The sequence below is a fragment of the Sitophilus oryzae genome, unplaced genomic scaffold (genome assembly GCF_002938485.1).
Source record: "Sitophilus oryzae breed Bouriz unplaced genomic scaffold, Soryzae_2.0 scaffold_1436_pilon_pilon, whole genome shotgun sequence".
NCBI lineage: Eukaryota > Metazoa > Arthropoda > Insecta > Coleoptera > Curculionidae > Sitophilus > Sitophilus oryzae.
In genome coordinates, this window is record NW_022146100.1 from 5,515,238 (window position 1) to 5,536,076 (window position 20,839).

At 29.2% G+C, this 20,839-nt stretch overlaps 1 protein-coding gene across 1 annotated transcript; it reads right to left on the reverse strand.

Annotated features, from left to right (window-relative positions):
- Positions 1–5,569: 5,569 nt before the first annotated feature.
- LOC115876534 (skin secretory protein xP2) lies at positions 5,570–20,149 on the reverse strand. The gene is made up of 5 exons (XM_030892347.1): positions 20,055–20,149; positions 8,727–8,967; positions 8,182–8,567; positions 7,298–7,525; positions 5,570–6,384 (listed from the first exon to the last, which is right to left on the reverse strand). The coding sequence occupies exons 1-5, from the start codon at positions 20,067–20,069 to the stop codon at positions 6,094–6,096; spliced, it is 1,161 nt and encodes a 386-aa protein (XP_030748207.1). The 5' UTR covers positions 20,070–20,149; the 3' UTR covers positions 5,570–6,093.
- Between the last annotated feature and the right edge of the window lie 690 nt (positions 20,150–20,839).

The window sequence follows — 20,839 nt, forward strand, 5'->3', positions numbered from 1 at the left end:
GATTATTGATAAGGTCACAAAAAGAAATTTCTAAATTGTTTATCGTAATTCAGAATTCAATATATCGAAAACAGCCCGACGAATAACCAATTCATTTTCGTTTTGTTTGTTTCCTTTCATGTTTCTCTGTTTTATTTTTAAAATTTAATACAAATTTGATTGCTTCGAATCTCTTGAATTTGAAATTGTTGTAACTACGGCAACGTTGCTTAACATCGTCGTCTGACGCAAGCCTGCCACGACGGCGCGGCTCAAAGGACCAGTTCACACGTGGCACTCTTGGCCAACACGCGACGGTCGGGTTGTCAAAATACATCGAAAAAATAGCGAAAAAACAAAATACGTATTTAAAATTGTTTAGTGAAACATGTCTTAAATTGAAAGTAGTTCGTAAAGTGGCGATAAGAGACGGTATTCAAAGTAATGTGCGCTTTTCAAGGTGTTTTGTAAATCAGTGGTTCAAATAAAACAGAGAAACATGAAAGAAAACAAATATTGAATTCTAAATTACGGGTGCTTGTCAGATATAACACCCTCCGAATTTTGTACTTTTTTTTATATCACTCGAAAGCATACATCGAAATAAGTATTCCAAGTCAAAAAAAAGTGTGGATGATCCATAATTTAATGAAAATATAAACATCTAATTATTGCTACAACAGGCTACTTTCTATGCGAAAACTCCTCCAAATTTTGTCGGCGTTGCCAGATTCATTCATTTCTTCTTGAAAGGTTCATTAAAAAAACACGTGCTGGTCGGAAGAAAACTCGCGTTAAGAACAGATTATAAATTATTTTAAAATCAAGAAAAGGCGATCGTTTGAGGAATTGTTCCTACACATAGCTGATATTTTGCCAACGAGATTTGACTATTTATAACTACAAAGTTGCACGAAAGAGTTTTGATTGCGTTGGTTTCAACTTCTTTGGGGGTTAATCTGTTGTTTTTTTTTATATTTTAATACGAATCTGAGTGTTTTCAATGTCTTGATTTTAAAATAAGTTATAATCTGTTCTTATCGTGACAGCGCTACTGTATAAGGATTTGTTCGTCCGGCGACCGGCACGTAAAATCAAGTGAAAGCAATCAGATTCGTATTAAAATAAAAAACAAAACAAAAGATTAACACCCTCACGAAAAGGTTGAAACCAACGCAATCAAAACTCTTTCGGTTTCAACTCTTTTTTTGTATCATGTAACGTACCGTATGATCGAAAAAAAACGGCGTCAGCCATGGCTATGAAATGAACATCGCTGTCATTTTATATGTAAAATTATATGGGGAATGTCATCGATCGTCATTTCCAAGCCAACTGGACGCCGTTTTTTTTCGATCATACGGTATTATGTATCATACAAACAAGAAATAACTTTGGCAACAATGCTTACACAGCTTACATCCTTAACAACAAATGGTGACAGACGGCTCCGGCGGCAAGTTTGAATCGAAAGAGTAAATCGATCAGGCAAATATTACAAAAGATATCAGCAACTCTATTTTTGATTTATGACTTATTAATGATTCTCAATGATTAAGTCTGACGTTTATATTAATAAAAAATGCACATAATCGTCATATTTTACAATAATTACACGCTTATACAACTTCACCATAACCTAAAAATGCACTTTTAATTAATTTATTTTTCAATAAATTGTGGTTCATCCGCAATTTTTTTTTGCTTAAAATTCTTATTTAAGTGTATGCTTTCGACTGATATATAAATAAATGCCAAATTCGGAGGGTGTTATATCTGACAAGCACCTAAATTACGATAAACATTTTAGGAATTTCTTTTTTGTGACCTGGTTGTGAATAATATGATGAATCATTTTCGTAAACGTTATAAACGTAATGTTTTAGTTAATTTTCGGTGGTTTTTGTTAAGTTTTCATTGAAAGGGTAAGTACTAAAAATAATTAATGTGTTTTTTTCTATAATAATTATTAATAATGAGCACTGATAAAAATTTAACATTCTTAATTTTTGAGTAGAAATTTTTCTATGGATTTATAAATGTAGAACTATGTAGAATGTGGATAACATAGGAGGTTACAACACTGCAAGGCACTAAAAAGTTTTTTCAAAATTCCCGGAAAATGTCAAGAAAAATTTTAAATTTTCAACATTTTTTTTTCGCAAAAAAACCTTATAGGCGTGTTTCTGGGGTTGAACTATACTACCAGTTAAAATATTTGCACTTATTTCTGGGACACCCTGTATGTGCTGGATAAAAAACACTTTCATTAAAAGGGTAAGCTCTAACTAAACATTAAAGGTTATAATTGTTTATTGAAACGATTAAAAATATTTCCTAATATGGCGAAAAAAGAAGCTAATTGTTAAGATTTATTTTTTCAGTTTACTCCACTGTAAAAAGTATTTAAAATATTGCGCGTTTCTCTACAATTAGTATAGCAATCTACACTAATATGAATAAAATTAATTTTCGTATTTTTTTCTGTAGCAACTTAAAATAATTGAATTTATAAACATGCAGAATGTGGGTATGGTAGGAGGTGGCAACGTTGCATTCTCTCCGACACTCTCTATGCCCGGTAAACGAATTTCCCGGGGAGTGAACAGTGGCACTCAAAAGTTTTTCAACATTTTCCGGAAAATGTCAAGAAAAATATAAAATTTTCAACATTTTTTTTTCGCAAAAAAAACCTCATAGGCGTGTTTCTGGGGTTGAACTATACTACCAGTTAAAATATCTGCACTCAATTCTGGGACACCCTGTATAACGAAGAATCTACAACAGTAATTACATCTATTTTTATGAATGTTTAAGTTACTTTCTTATTTTTTTTCAAAATAATGTAAAAACACTAAATCACCACAATACACCAAAACACTTTTACTTTTACACTGCAGATGATTATAAACCACAGTTCGTTTATAATCATCTGCTGATGATGCTAACATGGTTAGCGAAACGCGCGTCCAGTGTAAAAGTAAAAGTGTTTTGGTGTATTGTGGTGATTTAGTGTTTTTGTTTTGCTGTGTAATACCAAAGGTTCCAACCCTCAACTGTAATAAAATAATGTACCTAGTAGAAATATAGTCTAATGAACCCTGTTTGAAAAACGTTAAATTAAATATAATATTTAAAATACAGTTGTCCTCCTTGTACATGACTACAATACAACTAAAAAAACTAATTTAATAAAAAAAACAAGTGTTTTTTTCTCTGAGTTTTTCTTTGAGTTTTTACTAGAATCGACCCTTGATAAAAAAAGGGATTAGATTTAAGTTTACCTTTAATCCAGTCTGTATACTATTTCTTTGCATGGTACTTCTGCACGTGTGCAAAAACTACACTAAAACACTATATCTTATAGAAAATAAAATATTGTGCCTTGAATTTGAGGGATTTCATCTGAAAAATTATTAATTTGGAAGAAAACCGGCAACAAGCGGCAGAAAATAATAATATTTCCGTGCAGTCTTCTGGTCGCAACGACCAACGGACGGCGGCGGCGGGACGTTAGTGTGCGCTATATCATTTGATTTAATGTTTTTAGAGGTAGCTGCGGCCTTGCCGGTGCGACCTGGTCGTCAGCCTTTGGTATCTAACCGACACTTTCCGACAAGTCGGAATTAACTTTCTCTGCCCTGTGGTTGTCATTTTGTAGATCTGCCCAGGCTCACCTGATGATGGAGTAGGGCTCCGAAACCGGTAGTGAGAGCAGGTTGATCCACATTATGACAAACATAGCGTAGAATTAAATTACTATATCAGCAGTTAAATGGCAAGAATCCTTATATAATTTTATTTAATAATAATGTATCTATAATTTTATTATGTTTTAATTATTATAATTTTAATTAGTTAAATATAAGTGAATTTTATAACTGATTGGTTTTCTACACCTAACGCATATTACAGGGTGTCCCAATATTCCGTGGACATAGTACTACTACGTATTTTTGGAATCAAAATAAGTTCATTGGACACAATTTACCTCTATACAAAAGTGCTTCGTTTGTCCGCCAGAGGGCACCATATTTTAAAAAAATAAACATATTTTTCAGATATTTTAAAAATCGTATATAATTTTGTTTTCATTCTTTGATAGATTATTATTGACAGAATTTTAATTATTATCATATATTTTGCTGTTTTAAAATGTTAAAGAAGCACAACATTTATTTAGTTCAATGTTACGGAAAGGTTGATAATAATTATCGAAAAATCAACAATAATTTTAACGTTAATCAAAATTAATTATAACGGTCTCTCAAAGAACGAAATCGAAATTATTTTACCATAGAAATGTCTTTTAACTTTTAGAACTTTAGGAAAAATTCGACTACATTTTCATGTTTTTAATACCAATCTATCAAGGAATGAAATCTTTAGGACTTAGGATCTTTAGAAAAAAAAATCAACTCTATAGGTATTTATGTTTTTTTTTTAATTTTCTCTAAAACGGTATGGAAATCTGGAAAAGTATAAAACGGGATTAGTCGTTTTAGAATAAGCAAACATTTTTATGAAGAATGCATTTTTCTCAAAATGTGAATATTAAAAAAGTTTTTTCTCTTGTTAAGACAATCCGGGGACATACTGTAAATAACAAACTATTTTTTTGATTGTATTTTTATTTTCATATGTAGATAGCAGAATACTATAAGCTTTTCTCAAGTTACTTAACACCCATTATCTACGCACCGCTAGTTTTAAAATTCCTGCCGCTCTACACTTTACACGCAAGTTACAATTTGTAGGCTAACGTAATAATTATCCATTTTCGTAATGGTTTCGGTATAGTGCCTGAGTGCCCGAACCAAATGCGAAGTAACAGATATACATATAGGAACAAAAAAAACAAGAAATAGGAAAATAACTGACAGAAAGAAGGTTACACCAGTAAATTGAGGTGAACGGTTAATAAAAGAACTGGACTGGTACAATCACTTTTGGTTCAATATCGTTTTCGTATACATACAGTATGTTTATAAAATACATCTTCTTAACACTTTTTATAGTTAATTAACACTTAACAATGAAACTTTCTATTTTTATAAAAAAAAAATTAAAAAAACGATTTCTTCACGATCCTCCTCTACAGAAACAGAACAAAAATCAAACGTATGTATTTTGAAAATTATGTTATATTATTTAGTACAGTTAAACATACATGATACAATTCATGACACTGTCAGTCATTTTAACTTAAGTGTAAATTGATTTTTCTGTCAATTTTTGCATGTGGTCTGTAGAAATCATCCGTTCTTTTGTTGGATATATTTTAACTGTCATGAAACTTAAAAAGGCGTATTGGAAAAATAGATATTTTTTTCAAAAATATTCAAAGTTAAAACTTATATTCAAAAAAAATTCTAGTGGTAAAATAATAATTTTACTAAATGGATTCTGAAGAAATATGGTACATATTTTTATGAAACATTGTATTATAATGTTTATTTTACAATTTAGCATATTTAAATCCAAACCATATTCTAGAAGGTCTAAATAGATTTATAGGATTTATAGGCTTTGATAAAGTTATTACCCATGCAAATTTCGTCACACTTCACTCAATTAAAACGCAACCATGTCGTAATGAAATCGTTTTTATTAGAAATTACAGATAAATATATAATAATTAACACAGATTCTTAGTAAATAATACTGCAAGCACGCACACTTTCCCAAACTCGAAATCCTTCTATCGATTGAGCAACAACACATTTTTTTTAATAATTCAACATACAGTATAGTATTTCTGTTTTTTTTAATCCGGAAACTGAGTTGGCTAAAAATATGATTTTTTCTTATTTTTATACCAAAAATGGTTGTTTTCCTTTTGAAAAATTCAGAGAAGAAAAGAATAATACAAAGAAACATTAACAAGGATTGAAATAAAAAAAAACAGTTAAAAAGAAAAAGAATGATAGAAAACAACCAATAAAAACAGACTAGAATATATATTTACAATATTTTTAGCTATCTCACTATCTCATTCCCTGTCTCATAACTTACAAACAACAACATTAACCTTAAAAATAACAAGATCAAATAAAATTCACTTGAATCTCCAAGTAATTTTATCGAATCCTTGACATTCTCTCAAGTATTACATCAGTGATGGTATTCTTCTCCACCTCCGTATCCACCTCCGTATCCACCTCCGTAACCACCTCCATAACCACCTCCATAACCTCCACCGTAACCTCCTTCTTCGTGGTGAACTTTGACAGGTACGGGTACTGGAACTTTAACTGGATACGGTACTGGTTTTTCGACTGGGTAGGGTACTTCCTTGTAGACGGGGTATGGTTTGTCTACTGGTACTTTGACGGGTACTGGGTATGGTTTTTCTACTGGGACTGGTACTTTCTTAATAACGGCGTATGGTTGTGGTACTGGGACCTGAAATATAATATTAAAATTAAAGAGTTACAATATATTATATTTTAATTAATATTAAATGCAATGAGAAAATACTATTACACTTAACAAAGTTAAGAGAAAGATATTCTTATTATAAGAGAATATAAATAGAAAATAAAAAGAGTAAAAACAATGAAGTAGACATAATGTTATAATAATTATAATACTAGAAGAAATTTGATGGTTAATTTAACAAAAATAACCATCAAACACAAATCAGAAGTCATAAATAAATAAATTATCTAGATAGAATAAATTTTTTATTGATTGAAATTTAATTTTAAATATTCTTAAAAAAATATTTATGGAAATGAAAAACAAATAGAAAAATAAACCTCGAAAAAATATAAAGAAAAACTATAAAAAACAAACTATTAAAATAATCCTATAGAAAAAATAATCGATAAATTTGGAACAAGAAAAATAAAGATAAGTATTCCTAGAATAATATATAAATTAATATACAATAATTGAAATAATAAGACTAACCATCTCTTCAATTTCGACTAAGTAATTTATTTAAAATCCGGTAACAGTAAATTACCATTACAGTAAAGTTTGGTAAATCTATGTTCTTGAATTTAATGTTAGTTTTATTCCAAAAAATATTTTATACGAATAGAATAACAAATTATCGAAATATTGAAAAATAAATATTAACTAAGAAATAAAAGGAAAATAATTAAGTATATAAATCAAATACTCTATAAAGTAATAAATATTATATTTATCACTTATAAAAGTAAATAAAACAGATAGAACCTTAATAAGAACTGCTAAAAATCTTAAAAAGAAATTGAATGAAATATGCCTTAAATAATTAAATAAGTATAGGAGTATTTTCTATAAAAAATTGAAATTATATAAAAAATATTTTGTCTTATTACTGTACCTTGACTGGTACTGGTACAGGCTTGGGTACTTCGACAGGGTATGGCTTGTCAACTGGTACTTTGACTTCGTATGGTACTGGTTTCTCTACTGGGTATGGAACGTGCTTTTCAACGGTGACTGGGTATGGTTTAGGAACAAAAACTTGGTATGGTCTGTCTACTGGTACTTTAACTTCATAGGGTACTTTTTTCTCGACAGTGTAAGGTTGAGGAACTGGTACTTCAACCTAAAATTCATAAATAATATGTCGAAATAATATAATATACCTAATAATTTATATGGATGCAAATAATTATCTCTACAAATAAACATTTTGTGAACTTTTTTCTTGTCTAGTTTGTTTAATTTAATTATTTTTAGTTTAATTATTAAAATTAATAAAAAATTATGGTGTTAATCATAACTAAATTACCATTTTTTATTGTTGATTTAAATTTAATTAAAGATTATTATTTATTAAAGATTTAAAAAAAAAATGTATAATATTTTTGGCAACCCCTTTTTTACGATCAACTGAAAAGTAAACCAAACTTTTAATTTGTATTTTTTATGGTCAACATATGATTAAAAAAAAGTATGTAATATTTTTTGTAACGTTGATGTTTTAATTTTGGACTGATACAAAATTGCCATTATAAGAATATTTTTCATTACTTCTTTTACATTTTTACTTTAATGTAATAAAATTAATATTTAATACGTTTTATTAAAGGAATTGAGATAAGTAAAAAGATTATTAATATTAGGTGATAATGTAGTAAAAAGTATTTTTTTGTAATCATTTTCTTAATGAATATTTCCGCATTTGGTGCGACATAAATAAAAAGTTTCTGTAGAATCTTATTTCAAATAATTATTTTGGGATAAAACAAGTCTACTAACCTTGACTGGGTATGGAACCTTTTTGTAAACAGTGTAAGGCTGTGGCACGGGCACTTTTACTGGTACTGGCACCTTCTTTTCAACGGTGAAAGGTTGTGGTACGGGTACTTTAACTTCATAAGGCCTTGGAACTGGTACTTTGACTTCGTAAGGCACTTTCTTGATGACTTCGTAGGGTTGTGGTACGATGTAAGGTACTTTGATGTACTCTTTTACGGGTACTGGTACTTTCTTTTCTACTGTGTAGGGCTGTGGTACTGGAACCTTGACTTCGTACGGTACTTTCTTTTCAACGGTGTAAGGTACGTGTTTGGTAACTGTGTAAGGCACTGGGATTTTCTTTTCTACTACTATGGTTTTGACGTGTTCGTGATGACCACCGTATCCTGAAAAATGTAAATAATTATACAGGGTTGGCATAGTCCACAGCAAACGAGAGTAGTTATTTTTGGAAGGCCGAAAGTGATATATTTTCTTATATGTATATCTTTTTTTTCTTCACTTTTTTGAGCATTAAAATTTATTTTATTGGTTTTAAACATTACCTCCACCAAGTTCTTCTCCACCCCCGTATCCTCCTCCATATCCGCCACCGTAACCTCCTTCATATCCACCTCCTCCATATCCACCTCCAATGTCACCTCCACCACCGTATCCTCCATGGTCTCCAAGCAGGATGCCTCTTTTGTCCTGCTTCTTACTTTCCTCCGAGACCTCTTTTTTCTTCTCTTCGGTCTCGGCAGCTAAAGCGCAGGCGCAGAGGCATACTGTGCCTAGTACTATCACCTATAAAAAACACCAAAAAAACAATGAGTAGGAGTTCTCTAACATTATACTCGAACAGGGCGTGTCTATTAGTGACAATCGTTTTAAATCAAAAGTGTTCTAAAGGTTCTAATTTTCTAAGTGTTAAATCAAAAGTGAAAACTTCTTTACGCACGCTGGGAGTAAAAATTCACACGCGGCCTTGAACGACGGCCGCCAGACGGCCGTGACGCGCGAGCTAGCGGGAGATAAAGTGATAGAGGCAGTGTTGCCACAGCTACTCCATTCGGGGTAGGCCTACTTCTTTGTAAAATAATTTAACCACAGTTTAAAGAATATAAATATATCAGTTGACCCACCCTTCGCCGGTATCAAAATTCCTCCCGCCGCTCCCCGCCTGTCTTGTAGACTTGGGTCAGTCTACATCCGTTGCTCGACGTGTACACAGCGTTCCAAGTTTATTTTAGTTTTGTTTTCGGTCCGACGCATAGGGTGAAACAAAAATAATGTTTTAGTTTCGAATTGTGAATAAAATGTCTACTAGAAATATTTGTGTAGTGGATGGTTGTGAAAGTAGAATGACAGACAATATATTACGTTCTTTAGGTGCCCAAAAGGTGAAGGAAGGTATGTGTTTATATAGTATAGGATATTAAGTATACATAATAATTAAAATATTAGATATATTAAGTATATTATAATTATGGAAACCTAACTATGAATAAAATCTTTTAAAACCACACCCCCTTTTTGGTACTTTCATTATTTTTCCCGTGTACATATTTCTTAAGTTATAGCATGTTTTGCTTTTTAGCTGTTTGCATTTAACATGAATTATCTACCTTGTAACTTGTCTTGCCATTGTCAATTTTTATCGAACAGTAAAATTTATTACACAAATAACTACTAACAGTTATAACTACTGTTCATGATAATCATAAAATTTAGAAAAAAATCCAAAAAAATTGACAATGGCAACACAAGTTGTATGCAAAGGTACTTTTATTACCTTACGATAAAATTTGGGCTTTCCGGGTAGGTAATTAAAGTAAAATGCAAACATCTACAAAGCAAAACATGCGATAATTTAAGAAATATGCAAATTATTAATGTATATATTAAAAAAATTAACTTATTATATTTATTTAGTATTTATTTTTCATATGGGGTTCCATAATAATTATTAATAATAATTACCCTATTGACAATTCCATATTCCAAAGAATTAGGATAGAATAATATATCTAATATTTTAATATTAATGTATTCACCATAATATGTATAAGTAGAGTCTGATAATTATTTTTTAAGTTTGCTTTAGTTTAAGAAAAATGTATAAGAAACTTTACAAATATTATCTTCTGATATAACATTGTAATCTGTATTATCTATATTTTTATTTGTAATAGTATTTCACCATTTCACCTGAATATTTTTCACTTTTTATCTGTATATAATAAGATTTTATAATCGTTATGTATTAACATTGATGGTAAAATATGTAAATTATTTTGTTGTAAAATTAACATGAATAAATTAGTATTATAAGATAATGTACTTAACTAAAATTCGTTTTTTATTTCACATTTCAATTCATATCGTATTTATATTTGTAAACAATGAGATATGTTATTAAATAATAATAAGAAGAAAGTAAATAAATATTGATAAATTATTAAAGACGCCTAAAACTGTTAATCAATAAAACTAGTACTGTATTTTTATTTTTCTATTTGCTATATTAAAATTTCTTAGTATTTTTAGTTGATCCCTCGTATATGGGCAGCGTTCTGACTGATAAAATAGCACTTCCGCTGCACCCGGTAAACGTACAAATTTTTTTATCACCTCGAAGGGTCGCCTTTGAAGTCAAAATAACAATAGAATTCCTTAGAGTGGGTCAACTGATATATTTATATTCTTTAAACTGTGATTTAACTCCGCTATCTTGTGATAATCTACTCCGATGAAAAATAAGCTTGTGGCAACACTGAGTAACTATCTGTGCCATATGCGGCTAAAAAAATCAATATAATAAACTTACATATTGGTACAGTATTTATATATAAATACTGTACCAACCTTGATGTGTACCAATGGTCTGAGCTGTAATTTATGTAGTATTAATCCGGTAAATGATGGAGATAAACAATTGTGATTGACTAAAATTTTATTTTAAGATGAAACTTTTTTAACATTCTGAGAATTCCAATAATGACAAGACAACAATGAGTGACAATTTTGATTATGCAAAAGAAATACATATTCTATGAGTTTACTGGTTGCCTAACGATTAACATTAATTTATAAATAAATCCCCAACATGAATAATGAACAATACATTTTAACAAAAACAGACCACAGAACACACAAAACAGTTTGTTGGTTAGTAGCAGTTAGTAATAGTCAGAGATATAGATGTAGTAGTATTTTGGTTTAATGGCCACAGCTATCCGGCCGAGTGATGAATTATCGTTTTTTAATAAAAATTAAAAAAAAACATTATAAAATTATAAAGCTGGAATAGTATACGGTTAGGTTTTAATATTAACTCTAATTTTTTTGAAATTTATAAAAAGCATTCATAAAAAAATTTTATGTTTTTAAGTTTCACTTCAAATATTTTTGTGAATGTAATAATAATTGATCTGTAAGAAATCGATAATTTGGAAAAGCTCGAAATAAAGTTTTTAGTGGACAATAACTGCTGGCCAAAGATAAATAGTTAAAATTAAAAATATTGTCACAAAAAGCTAAAAATCTTCGCAGTCCAAGCGAAAATCTTCTAATTCACCTTATAGTTTTTTATGTCTATCATTTGATATCTTGCAATAAATCTTATGATTAATATGAAGTTTAATTTTTAAACTGGAGGGGTTTCTCTGATTTCAATAAACTAATTATACCTAACTTGAGGAGAAACTGAGAAAAGAATATTTTTTTGCAAAAAACATTTCCTACAATAATCATGTAGCTTGAACCTGCGTTTAGTAGAGGAGAAAATATACAAATAAGGGAGCTTTTTCAGAAAGCTGAAAAACTTTATAAAACGATTGTTATTAATGAACAATTAAATTCTCTCTCATATAAATATTTAAGCACAAGCATCAACGGCTCAATGTTACATCTACAATAGCCTGAATACGCTATATACAAGAAATAATAAATGTAAATGAGCTGTAATAATAATTAATATCTCTTATAGTTCTTTTGTAGGTCATACATATACGCTCTGTCTACTGTATGTATATGAATGAGTGAAAATTCAGAACCACATTTACCATATTTGCATGTTGTGTCATCCGCATAAAACTGACTGTGATATAACATTATATAATACCTGCCGTATGTTATGATATAATTTCGGAGAAAGTATCTCATTTATGGGCTTGGATTTCCTTGAACTCTCGATTTAACCCAGTGACTTTTGCGCTAATGCGTTGTTTTTGTTTTGCTTATTAACATTTGGAAAAGAGCTGGCTGAACGATGTCACGAATTTAAGATTAGAAGATTTCGTGATGGGGGAGTTGTCATTGGCGTAATGAACTAAAACGGAACCAATTCAATGTGTTTACGAGAAATTGCATTTGTTATTTACTTGGTTATATGTCTTATAGCTTAAAATTTAATATATAGGGTGGCCCAGTGTTTTAAAAAAGCACCGTGGCATGTTTTCTATTTGAAATTTTTTCAATAAATTTTTGTTAAAATAGAGGGTGGTCGGAACTATATTCCGACAACTTCGGCAGCATATTTTGCAGATAAAAATAAGTAAAAATGTTTGTATATACATATGTATGTCCTAAATTGCTTAGTTTCGGAGATACAGGGTGAAGAAGTTTCATTTTTATTGTGTTTTATTACTGTGTTATTATTGGATGAAAATTGGCGTCCGCGAGTTTTTTGACATGAGAGATTTTAATATTTTTATGTCAATATAAGTCCCATTTCTAGAGGGCGCCACCTACATGTGTTTTAACTGTTTTGAATAATAATACGTTTTTTTTTGTCCGTACCTGTATAAAACTAATGAGTGAAAGAATATACAATTACGACGTTTTTTACTTAAAAAACGTTTCGTGGTAAAAATCGCTACGAGTAATTATTCTTAAGATATTTAGAATGGAAATAGTCAATACATGTCATTATTGACAAAAAATAAACATGTTGAAGTAGATAATTATTTGACTGAAATGATAAATTTGGGTAATTACTTTTCAAACCAGTTAAAAAATATGTAGGTGGCGCTCTCTACAAGTAGGGGTCATATTGATATCAAAGTCAAATTTTTCATGTCAAAAAATTCCCGGACACATAATTTTCATCCAAATTTTGATCTTACTTCAGAAATTATTTGGAAAAAATTGAAATAAAATTGAAACTTCTACACCCTGTATCTCCAAAACTAAGCATTTTAGTTATTTTTATTTGCAGAATATGCTGCCGAAGTTTCCGAAATACAGTTCGGACGACCCTGTATATAAGAACTTAAAAAATCGAAGATTATTGTTTCTATTTAACTGTAAGTATTTTTATAACGTCTGCTCTAAACTAATCATAGATACTAAAATAGTCGATAACCAAAATAATTCAGAAAATACAATTTGTCTGTGAATTAAAGTGACAGATTACAACTGTCACTATCAGGAATCCTTCCGTTGGACTATAAATTCCTCGATACAGAGGGTGAGTAAAAACCAGACATGTTTTCCTCGCTGTTTTTTAAATGTTGTAACCCTGTATTTTATATCATAAATAAGCACAACTGTTATCAGACTCACTGATGGAATTAAAAAACTTTTTGAAGTAACGCAGAAAGGACTTACACATAAATACCTAAATAATTAACAAATGAAAAGCAGCAGGAGAACCTCTATTACCGATTGAATAATGAGCAAAAATATTTCATTTCAGGAAAAGAAAGTGAACTTAACTCGTTCAACGACATATGCTATTCGACGTAATACTTTTGCATTATTTCAATTTCTAATAGCCGCTAATAAAACGCAAGTCGATGCAGTTCAGCACACACAGCTATGGGTAATTAACAAGTAACGTTATTAACTAGAATCAACTAAGAATTTTTGTTACTTAGATAAATACGTTTTTACTTAGCACAATAGAAAATTTAGTAAGCACAGAATTTTTTTTTTCGAAAAATGGCAAGTAAATTGAATATTTGGCTAAAATTTATCAATATGAAGTTAAATCTATTCATTTATATTAAAGTTCTTTTTTTCATAAATTTATTTGTTTGTTTTGTTGTTTGGATTTTATAATAGTATCTATACAGGGTGTCCCAGAAATAAGTGCAAGTATTTTAAGGAGTGGCAGATCTCGATAAAAGAAATATATTTTCTCTATATCGTTTTTCAAATAAGTGCAAAATAAGTTAGTTATTTTACTTTGAAAATTTCCAAAAAAAATTTTTTTTGCTAAAATTTTGGGAACCACTGGATCTTTTCTGGATTTTCTTTCTTGTAAATTTAATCTTCTACCTATGTTGCCATATTATCAAAAAATAATGTTTTTTAACTAAAAACTAAAAAAAAATCCAAAAAAAAATTCAAAAAATTCCGAATTTTCAATAGGCGTGTTTTTGGGGTTGAACTATACTCCCAGTTAAAATACTTGCATTTATTTCTGGGACACTCTGTATACAGGGTGGCTGATTAGTCCGAGGAAGTCCAATATCGTCGTTGTTGACAAAGATACGAAAACAAGTTTTATATAGATGTTGCATGGTTTATAATGGTGCATATCCCAAAAATATTTTATTGTATACAGGTTGTCCAAAAAAAGTTATGTTGCACCCTCCATTTTTCTGTACACAATTATTAGATTTAGCATAAAATTCTGCATATAGTGCACTACTTTTATTTGAAGCACTATGCGGTGTTACCATTCTATTTCTTATTTACTAAAACTTTAGTTAAAAACAATATATACGAAATGTGCTTAAAAACTGGAGTGAATATGACTTTATTAATACTTAACTATATTTCCCTAAACAGTAAGGATAACAGAATAAATCCAAAGGAAAATTTACATTAGCGTGTACAGCGTATTTTTTATGGCGTCGGCGTCGCCAATATCGCAATATGTATTTGAAATGTTTTATCTCTATTTTTTAAATACAACGCCCTCTATATTATTATTTTTCTTTTAGAATGCAGAATTAGACAATACACATTCTTTGTATTTAAAATGTTCCTAAATTTTTAGCGGTTTTGCCAAGGTTTTGCAGATATTTGCTGTATTATATTAGATACATATGGGAGGCTTCACTGGTAAAATACTAAACAAATATCATTTAAGTGGCTTGGATTTTGAAAATTTACTGTTGAAAGATCTAATATTAAACGCGAATATCTGCGAAACCGCTAGAAATTTTGAAATATTTTAAATATAAAAAAAATCATTTTTAATTCTCCATCTAAAAGGAAAATAATATACAGGTTGTTGCTCTGTGATTTTAAAAAAGTGAGATATGGCATTTTAAATATTACAATGTTGACCGCGTCATAAGAAAAACGAGTTTTCCTTAATGAATTTTTTCTGTTATCTTATAGCTAAGTACTAATAAAGTTAAGTATACTGTAGGTTTTAACCACTTCTCGGATACACTATTGTTAATCAAATTTTTAGTTAATAAGAAATAATGCCCATGCCAGCATTGTATACTCCTTCAAATAAAAATAATGTACTATGTGCTGAATTTTATGACGTATCCGATATTTGTGTAGAGAAAAATGGAGGTTTGAATAACTGAATTTTATAATATAAGTACTTTGTTTCATTACTTCATCTCCTTAAAAAGTTGGAGGATAATTTCATCTCAATATGGATTCGATAAGTTTAATGAACATGCCATATGTAAAGTTATTATAGAAAAAAAAATTATCTTTCTTTATTTATATTATTTTCATTTAATTATATTATTATTATCTTATTATTGCATTTTTTCATTGGCTATTATTTTACTTGCCATATCTATTTATTCATTTTAGTATTATTTGATGTTGTTAGTTTGTTTATGTAGATTTTTTTATCTTATTTTTATTTAACAATAATTTTATACTTGGATTTTAAATTGGAATTATAAATGTAAAACAAAAAGTTAGTACTAGAAGATAGATTTTTTTCTGAGCAGACTTTTAATCTTACTCATTTTATACATTAAGAATAGAGATAATAAAAAAGCTTAGTAACCCATTTGTATGTATATTATATAAAGTTGCCACCAGAGTCCCTAGAGTGTCGTTTTATTCAAAATCTAAGTAATGATAAAAAACTAGTGATGAAAAAGAATAAAAATCACTTTGTTTATAAATGATTTATATATATATTTATATATTAATATTGTTTAATATTTTTAATACCTACAGTATCTCCCCAGATTGTCTTTACAAAAGGAAAAACTTTTTTATTATCGACATTTTGAGAAAAATGCATCCTTCATAAAAAAATTTCCTTGTTCTAAAATAGTCAGTCCCCATTATACTTTTCCAAATTTCCATACCGTTTTAGTGAAAATTAAAAATACCATGAAAAAATATGGTTGAATTTTTTTCTAAAAAAGTTGAAAGTCCTAAAAATCAAAAGATGCGTCTATGGTAATATCTTTTCGTTTTAATCTTTGATAAATTGTCGTTGATAGAATTTTAATTTATAAGGTCATATTTTTTGCTATTAAAATTTTAAAGCACAAAATTTATTTAAATCAATGCCACGGAACGGGTGATAATTATCGAAAAATTTAATACTTTAACAGCAAAAACTAATCAAAATTAGTAAAAACCATCTATCAAAAAATGAAATAGTAATTATATTATCAATTAAAATTAAACCATCTTTTCATGTTTTTTTTTTAATTTTTAAGCTTGATTTTCATGCATCCGTTGTCCGACGATACGATGATACGATATTAATTTTATTGGTTGAATTTAAAGACTTCGGTTGATTAGAAACGGTTAACCAATCGAAGCCTTTAAATAAAACCAATGAAATTAATATCGTATCATCGTATCGTCGGACAACGGATGCATGAAAATCAAGCTTTAGGTGGTGCGAAGTTAAACGGGTCAGCTAGTATTTTAAAAATACCCACAAATTTTTCTATACATATAACAAACGATATTTTAAATTTATTTCTTTAGAAATGCTATATGGCCTTTAAGTTTTAAGAGTAGTAATTGTAATTATTCCTTTTACGCTCAAATTGTTAATTTTAACTAGTATTTGTTTAAGAAACCTACTTATAAACATTTCGTAAATTTCTCTCAAAGTTACTGATTCGTGAATACAAATGAGATAATTAAAATATACAGGGCGGTCCGAACTTCGAAAATTCGGGAAAATTTGGAAACATATTCTGCAGATAAAAATAAGTAAAAAAAATCGTATAAATATATGTCCTAAACTGCTTAGTTTTGGAGATACAGGGTATAGAAATTCCTTTTTTATTTTGATTTTGTCCAAATGATTTCTGAAGTAATGCCAATATTTGGATGAAAATTGGTATTAGGGAATTTTTTTTGACATGAGAAATTTGGTTTTGATGTAAACATAACTCCTACTTGTTGAGGGCGCCACCTACAGATTTTTAACTGGTTTGAAGAGTAATAACTTTTTCTCCAAAAAAAATCCTTTATGGGTATTTCTCCACTGCACTGCAAGAAAATACTGCATGTCAGAAGTTATGTTTAACATTATGTTATACAAATTTGCCTAACAAAGAAAAAAATGCTTCACGTTTCAGAAAGTTTATCTTTCCGTAGTCAATAAATTTTTGTTCGTACCTGTATAAAAGTACATAGTAAAAAAATATACATTTACGGTCTTTTTAGGTAAAAAGGGTCTCTTGGTAAAAATCGCTACAAGCAACCGTTCTGAAAATATTTAGAATGAAAATAGTCAATACATGCCATTATTAACAAAAAATAAACATGTTGAGTAGATAGTTATTTGACTGAAATGATAAATTTGGGAACTTTATTTCTTTAAATTAATCATAAATTTTTGTTAATGAAAAAATGATGATAAAACAGTTTCTGTTGAACCTTTGACACAAAAACATTTCAAATTTATGATTTCAATCTAATAACTATTTAGTCAAGATGTATATTTTTGTAAATTATGTTGTGACAGTTATTGATAATTTAGATTCCAAATATCTCGATTGACCAATGACTCGTAGCGATTTTTACCAAGAGACCTTTTTTAAGTAAAAAACGTCATAAATGTATATTTTTTACTTAGTAGTTTTATACAGATACCGACGAATTTGTTACTCTTCAAAACAGTTAAAAGACATGTAGGTGGCGCCCTCTACATATAGGAGTCATATTGACATCAAAATCAAATTTCTCATGGCAAAAATCTCTCAGATACCAATTGTCATCCAAATATTGATGTTACTTCAGAAATTATTTTATAAAAATCGAAATAAAAATTAAACTTCTACACTCTGTATCTCCGAAACTAAGCGTTTTAGGACATACATTTATAGAAGTTTTTTACTGATTTTTTTCTGCAGAATATGCTGCCGAAGTTTCGGGAATACTGTTTGGACCACCCTGTATATGGGAGCTATCATAAAATATAATTAAAAAACCTATTATGTTATTTTGGAATTATAGGTTCCTATTATATTATACAATGCCTATTTACTATGCTTGAATATTTTCAAATTGAATTTTATAATATAAGCACTTTGTTTCATTACTTCATCTTCTTAAAAAGTTGGAGGATAATTTCAACTCATTATGGATTCGATAAGTTTAATGAACTATATGTGAACTAATATGTGAAGTTATTATAGAAAAAAATAATATTTTTTATTTTCTTTTATCTTTTTTTTAATTATATTGTTTTCATTTAATTATATTATTATTATGTAATTATTGCATTTTTTCATTGACTATTATTTTACTTGCCATATCTATTTTTTCATTTTAGTATTATGTACATATAACAATAATTTTTTACTTGGATTTTAAATTGGAATTATAAATGCAAAATAAAAAGTTAGTATCTACTTAAAAGATTTTTTTTCTGAGCAGACTTTTAATTTTACTCATTTTATACATTAAAAATAGAGATAATAAAAAAGCTTAGTAACCCATTTGTATGTAAATTATATAAAGTTGCCACCAGAGTCCCTAGAGTGTCGTTTTATTCAAAATCTAAGTAATGATAAAAAAACTAGTGATGAAAAAGAATAAAAATCATTTTGTTTATGAATGATTTGATGAAAAATATTGCTTAATATTTTTAGTACTTACAGTATCTCCCCAGATTGTCTTTACAAATGGAAAATTTTTTTTATTATCGACATTTTGAGAAAAATGCATCTTTCATAAAAAAATTCCTTGTTCTAAAATAGGCAGTCCCCATTATACTTTTCCAAATTTCCATACCTTTTTAGAGAAAATTAAAAATACCATGAAAATATAGCTGAATGTTTTCCTAAAAAAGTTGAAAGTCCTAAAAATCAAAAGATGTGTCTATGGTAATATCATTCGTTTTAATCTTTGATAAATTGTTATTGATAGAATTTTAATTTAATAAGGGCATATTTTTTGCTATTAAAATTTTAAATCACAAAATTTATTTAATTCAATGGTACGGAACGGGTGATAATTATCGAAAAATGTAATACTTTAACAACAGCAAAAACTAATCAAAATTAGTGAAAACCATCTATCAAAAAATGAAATAGAAATTATATTATCAATTAAAATTAAACCATCTTTTCATGTTTTTCTTTAATTTTCTCTAAAATGGTATGGAAATTTGAAAAAGTATAAACGGGGTTAAACCATTTTAAAACATTTTTAGGAAGAATGCATTTTTCTCAAAATGCTAATAACAAAAAGGTTTTCCTCTTGTAAAGGCAATCCGGGGACATACTGTATATGTCTGAGATCAAAAGTTACGCAATACAAGTATTCCAGAGAAAATTCACTTCGAATTTTTTTTATTGAGTCCTTTATCCGCACTAAACCACACTCAGTCACCTCGAATTACACTAGTATATCACTGTTAGCGCCGAATCTATGCTTGACAGAACCTTTTTTTCCCTGTCATAACCTTATCAACTTACCAAGGTCTTCATCATCGACGTATATACGAAGACGTGCAACACTTTGCTTGGTGTCAATCTCCTTGGCAGCTTTATATACGTACCAGAAGCACACTTTCTAGGTATTTTTCGATCGGGCACCACCACCACGGGTAGCGCTTAGTGCCAGTGGTTTCACTTCCACATCCGCGCCTAACGCCCGTAACGTACCATAGAGTACCACCGGGCCGAGGAGGAGAGAATCTGCGATGCGTTCGTTGGGTGTTACGTAAAATTCGTAGACAATCTCTTCAAGAAATCGAGCATTTAGTTTAAATAGGCTTTGAAACCATTTACCATCAATAAGGAAAAAATATATTTACCCGTATGTCCCCGGATTGTCTTTACAAGAGGAAAAAACTTTTTTATTGTTGACATTTTGAGAAAAATGCATTCTTCATATACATTTCTGCTTGTTTTAAAATGGTTAATCCCGTTTATACTTTTCCAAATTTCCATACCGTTTTAGAGAAAATTAACTTCTCCTAGGAGATGCAAGATATTGTTGGTGGGGAAGCTCCTGGTCAGGTGCTGAGGGGAATCACCTAACCTAACCAAACTGAGACTGTATGATGAGTTATAACTCGTTACAACTCAAGAAACGGGAACACACAATAGATTTATAAGGTCGCGGTGATTAACTCCCCTCCTAAACATTCTACATTCTACAGAGAAAATTAAAAAAAATGAAAATATAGTTGAATTTCTCTATGATTTCTCCTAAAGATGTCCTAAAAATCAAAATGCGGTTCTATGGTTGTATAATT

What these genes read in the sequence shown, in the direction of transcription:
- LOC115876534 (XM_030892347.1), bottom strand. An exon ending in TGGAGAAGAACTTGGTGGAG is followed by an intron (nt 8,568 to 8,726) that starts GTAATGTTTAAA and finishes TACATTTTTCAG; the next exon opens with GATACGGTGGTCATCACGAA. An exon ending in AGGTTCCATACCCAGTCAAG is followed by an intron (nt 7,526 to 8,181) that starts GTTAGTAGACTT and finishes TATGAATTTTAG; the next exon opens with GTTGAAGTACCAGTTCCTCA.